A 4,302-nucleotide genomic window follows, 5' to 3' on the forward strand; every position below is an offset into this window, starting at 1 on the left:
CTCCTAAGGGGCCAGCCTCGCCCAGCTCTCCGGCTCTGCCCTGCACAAAGGGGGACCTCCATCTGGGACCTGGGCTGGGGTCCCCTCTCCCCTCCCCTCCCCCCTCCCCCTGGAGAAAGAAGCCACCTACCAGTTCTCCCTTCTCACCCTTGGACCCTGCTCGTCCGGGGAGACCCTGCAGGACAGAGGCCAGGAGTCAGAGCTGCCGAGTCCACGGGGGAGCACATGACCGGAAGCAGGGAACCCCAACGGCTGAGGAGCTTCTTTTCGCAGAGACCCCTGCACAAGCCCCAGCCAGGGACCCCAGGAGACGCCCTGTGTGGGAGCATCCACTGCAGCCCCGGCCCCCGTGGGAGCCCCACGCACTCACCGGCAGCCCGCTGGGACCTTTCTCTCCTGGGGCACCATTGCGCCCAGCCTCTCCCTGTGGGAGATCCAGGGGTGATGGGGTGCTGAGGCCCAGGAGGCTGAACTCCCCACAGACCCCCTCCACCCTTCCAGGCCACTGGCCAAGTACCCACCTTCTCACCATCCTGTCCTGGCACGCCATCCCTGCCGTCCTTGCCCGGCATGCCCTGGGGATAGGCAATGGCATGAGGCCTGACAGGCAGCATGTCCCCCACTCCACACCCCTCCCGTCCCATCACCCTCCAGGCCACCTGCTTGGGCAGTTCCCCCTCCCCACACGACTGTGCCTCCTGAGCCAGAGGACCCTGAGCTGGTCTCATGGCTCAGTGGCCACAGTTTAGTAACCTGTGCTGCCCTGAGACCACCCAGGCGAGAGTGCACGGGCAGGAAGGGGGTGCGGCAGCATGTCCCCCACTCCACACCCCTCCCGTCCCATCACCCTCCAGGCCACCTGCTTGGGCAGTTCCCCCTCCCCACACGACTGTGCCTCCTGAGCCAGAGGACCCTGAGCTGGTCTCATGGCTCAGTGGCCACAGTTTAGTAACCTGTGCTGCCCTGAGACCACCCAGGCGAGAGTGCACGGGCAGGAAGGGGGTGCGGCGGGGGAGGGGACACGGGCATGGAGGGGGCTCGGGCATGGAGAGGGTGCGGGCAGGGAGGGGACGCGGGCAGGGAGGGGGCGCGGGCAGAGAGGGGGCTCGGGCAGGGAAGGGTGGTGAGGATGCACTCTGATGCTCATTGAGCGCCTGTGGAACCATGTGCCACCCTCCACCTCTGTCCAGACTCCTCACAGTCCCTAGCGGAGTCCTGTTTTACAGATGGGGAACCTGAGGCTGGGGCCAGGCCTGTCTGACCCCACACTCTGGACTCATCTGGAACTGAGAACACAGCCAAGTCTGGGGAAGGTAGGGGACAGCAGTGTGCCTCTGCCCACCGCCTTCAGCCACCTCCCCACTCAGGTGTCCTGAGCTCCAGGAGGGTGGGGAGGAGCCCAGAGGGTCTGGGCTGAGTGTGGGCACGTACCGGGGGCAAGGGGGCATGGGCCAGAGGGTGGGTGTCCTGCTTATGTGTTTGCTGGTCCTACCCACCTACATCTCACGTGCCCCCAGATTACAGAGAAGTTCAGCCAACAGCCCTGCCTCCCCTGCGACCTTGGCAGGGCCAGGTGAACACAGGATGTCCGGCTCGTGAAAGTGGGCACTGGGGGCCTGTTCAACCAGGAGACGTTTGCGGAGGCTGACAGCAGAGTGCTGAGCCCCGTGAGGGCCACATGCCCCTGAAGCGGGGGACACGGGTGCAGACGACAGGAATGCGGGGCAGACAGTCCCTCCGTGTAGGGACAGGCCGCGGGGACGCGGGACTCACCGGCTCTCCCACAGGCCCGGCCCCTCCAGGGACTCCTTTGGGACCAGGTCTGCCCTGAAAGACACGCAAGCCATGACCATTGGAACTGTGAGGGACGTCCCTCCCATATTGTCACAATCGCTCCCCGGTGACCTGGGGCGGTGGCCCTGGATGCCAGGTGTTGTGCTTGGGTCAGGGAACAGCTGCGTTGGCCAGTCCCAGTGCAGGGCCCTCAGCACAGACACTGCCATGTTGGGTGGCCAGCTCAGTCCAGGAAAGGACTGGCCAATGTCCGCGGGCAAGTGCCAGTTTGGGGAGGTCATCCCATGGCCGGATCCCCTCTCAGCTTCCCTGTTTGCTGGCTTAACACCGGAGGCGCGGGCTCTGTGTTACTTCATCTCGCAGCTGTGCAGCTTGGCACAAGGTCAAGCACTAGTGCCCAGGCCTCTCGGGGGATGTGTGTCCGTGGCCAGAATTTGCACCCAGGAGCCGGGTCCTATGGCCCCAGCCCGCTGCTTCGGGGGCAGGGGGACTTGTCAGGTGACCGTAGCTTCAAGGAGCTGCTGGGCAAATGGGGTGGAGGCTCCCAGGCAGGCCAGGCCCCACCTGCCCATGGCTCACCGCCCCCCCCCGCCCGCAGGAAAGGGCCGTCCCCTGTGTCCCGTGGCATGTGACATCGTGTGTCCTCCCCCTCCCCCCAGGCCAGGTTCTTTTGAGGAAGGACCCAGAGGAGCAAGCTCCTCTCACTTACGAGGTCGCCCTTGGGCCCGCGGAACCCCTCTGGGCCCCTCTCGCCTCTGTCACCCTGAAATGACAAGGGGGACAAGGACAGAGTTCACAACTCAAGCAAGTGGGAGAGTTAGACTGAGGGGTGACTGGCAGGGTCAGCCTGCAAGTGGTCAGAGGTGGCAGGACCGAGGCTGCTGAGGGCCACAGAGGCCAGAAGAAGGCCCACCACACCTCACTCCATCCAGAGAGAGACGCTGCAGATCTTCCATCAAGGACAGACCCACGACTCTGGTAAAGTCTCTCCCCAGGTGTGCCCACAGGTACCTGCCCAGGTGTGCCCACAGGTACCTGCCCAGCTGTGCCCACTGGTTATGCCCAGGTGTGCCCACACAGCAGAATGGCTCAGCCCTGGGAAAGTACAGTGAAGCCCAGTGGGGCTGGGGAGGCGTCTGGGTGAGGAAGAGAGAAGGGAACAGGGAGCTTGGGCCTTCATGGGCCCTCCACCCCCAGGTCTCACACATACCGGTTTCCCGGGGGCTCCTGGGATCCCGGGGGGTCCTCGAAACCCGATGGGACCCTGTAGAGAAGAGGGGGCATCTGGGCCTCTCTTCTGAGCCTGGCCAGCATCCCACAGAGGACCCTGCTCCATGCGGAAGGCCCTGCCTCGAGCACCCCCCCTGAGCACCCCCAGCAGACCCCTCCTTAGTTAGCCACCTAGTGGTCCCCAAGCCCCCTTCCACGCTTGCCAAGGCCTCCCTCTGGTCCCATCCTCCTGGACCTGGGCTCTGGAGACGACCGAGTGAGGGCTCAGTGGCAGCCTCGCCAAGTCACACAGCCCATCTGTGGCCACTGGGGAGGTCTGGAGGTGGCCCCCCAACCGCCTGTGCTGACGGCCTGGCCCAAAGCCCATCACGTGCGGGCGGGTGGGTGCTGGTGGGTGGGTGCTGGCAGACTTACCCGGTCCCCGGGGGGCCCGAGTGGCCCTGGCAGTCCTCGGAGCCCCCGAGGGCCCTGTGGGGAGAGAGCTGGAGATGCAGGGCCAGGCCAAAGCCCCCCAGGACTGCCCTGCCCCGGGAGCCACTGAGTGGCCCTGGTGGCTTCCCTAGAAGCCCTCAGCCTCAGCTCAGGCCCCGAGGGGTGGGGATCAGCACCCTGAGAGGAAGGGACCATCCCCCACAGCCTCGAGCTGTCCAAGGGGCTCCCATCCCACATCATCACCCTGTCCAGCCCCTCCCTGACTCACCTGCAGCCCCACTGTGCCAGGGATGCCGGGGGACCCAGGGGGGCCGGGGTCACCCTGCAGAGGAGGCGGAGAAAGTGATGGTGGTGGGGTCAGCCCCAAGCTCTCACAACCCCTTCCATGCCCGCCTGCTCCGCCCCTCATGCTGGCCCGCCTCCAGAGACAGACTCCCAGCCACTCCTGGCTGGGGCGGCCCCCTCTGCTGCCCAAGTGGCAGTCTGGCCACTCCATGCTGGAGGGCACCTGGCTCAGCCCCAGCCTGTGGTGAGGAAAAGATGCCCTCCCCGGGCAGTGGCTGTCGGGACGGTGGCAGGGCTGCTGGGGCCACTTGGAGCTGAAGCCAGACTTCTCTGGCCAGCCGTGGGGCCTGCCCAGGCCTGCTGGGGACGGGTCCATAGAAGCTTCTCAGTCAGGCACGCCCTCGATGCCACCGCAGCCACTCACCCGCCACCACCACTCAAATGCCCTCCCCTCCAGCTGCCACCACCAGGGTACCTTCTCGCCATCTTTGCCGACTTCTCCTTGTTCCCCTTTGTAGCCAGTGGGTCCCTAAAAGCCAGTGGTGGGTGATGAGTCACAGC

General features: G+C 65.7%; 1 protein-coding gene across 1 annotated transcript in view; it reads right to left on the minus strand.

Moving 5' to 3' along the window:
- The window catches only part of COL9A3 (collagen, type IX, alpha 3), a 23,239-nt gene that overhangs the window by 12,043 nt on the left and 6,894 nt on the right, over positions 1 to 4,302 (minus strand). The window contains exons 12-21 of the mRNA XM_005885575.2: positions 4,217 to 4,270; positions 3,725 to 3,778; positions 3,439 to 3,492; positions 3,005 to 3,058; positions 2,504 to 2,557; positions 1,774 to 1,827; positions 522 to 575; positions 371 to 424; positions 131 to 175; positions 1 to 40 (exon numbers count right to left, since the gene is read on the minus strand). The exon at positions 1 to 40 is cut by the window's left edge and continues 6 nt beyond it. Of these exons, the coding sequence (XP_005885637.1) occupies positions 1 to 40; positions 131 to 175; positions 371 to 424; positions 522 to 575; positions 1,774 to 1,827; positions 2,504 to 2,557; positions 3,005 to 3,058; positions 3,439 to 3,492; positions 3,725 to 3,778; positions 4,217 to 4,270 (517 nt within the window). The remainder of the gene's footprint in view (positions 41 to 130; positions 176 to 370; positions 425 to 521; positions 576 to 1,773; positions 1,828 to 2,503; positions 2,558 to 3,004; positions 3,059 to 3,438; positions 3,493 to 3,724; positions 3,779 to 4,216; positions 4,271 to 4,302) is intronic.

The sequence above is a fragment of the Myotis brandtii genome, unplaced genomic scaffold (assembly GCF_000412655.1).
Source record: "Myotis brandtii unplaced genomic scaffold, ASM41265v1 scaffold915, whole genome shotgun sequence".
NCBI lineage: Eukaryota > Metazoa > Chordata > Mammalia > Chiroptera > Vespertilionidae > Myotis > Myotis brandtii.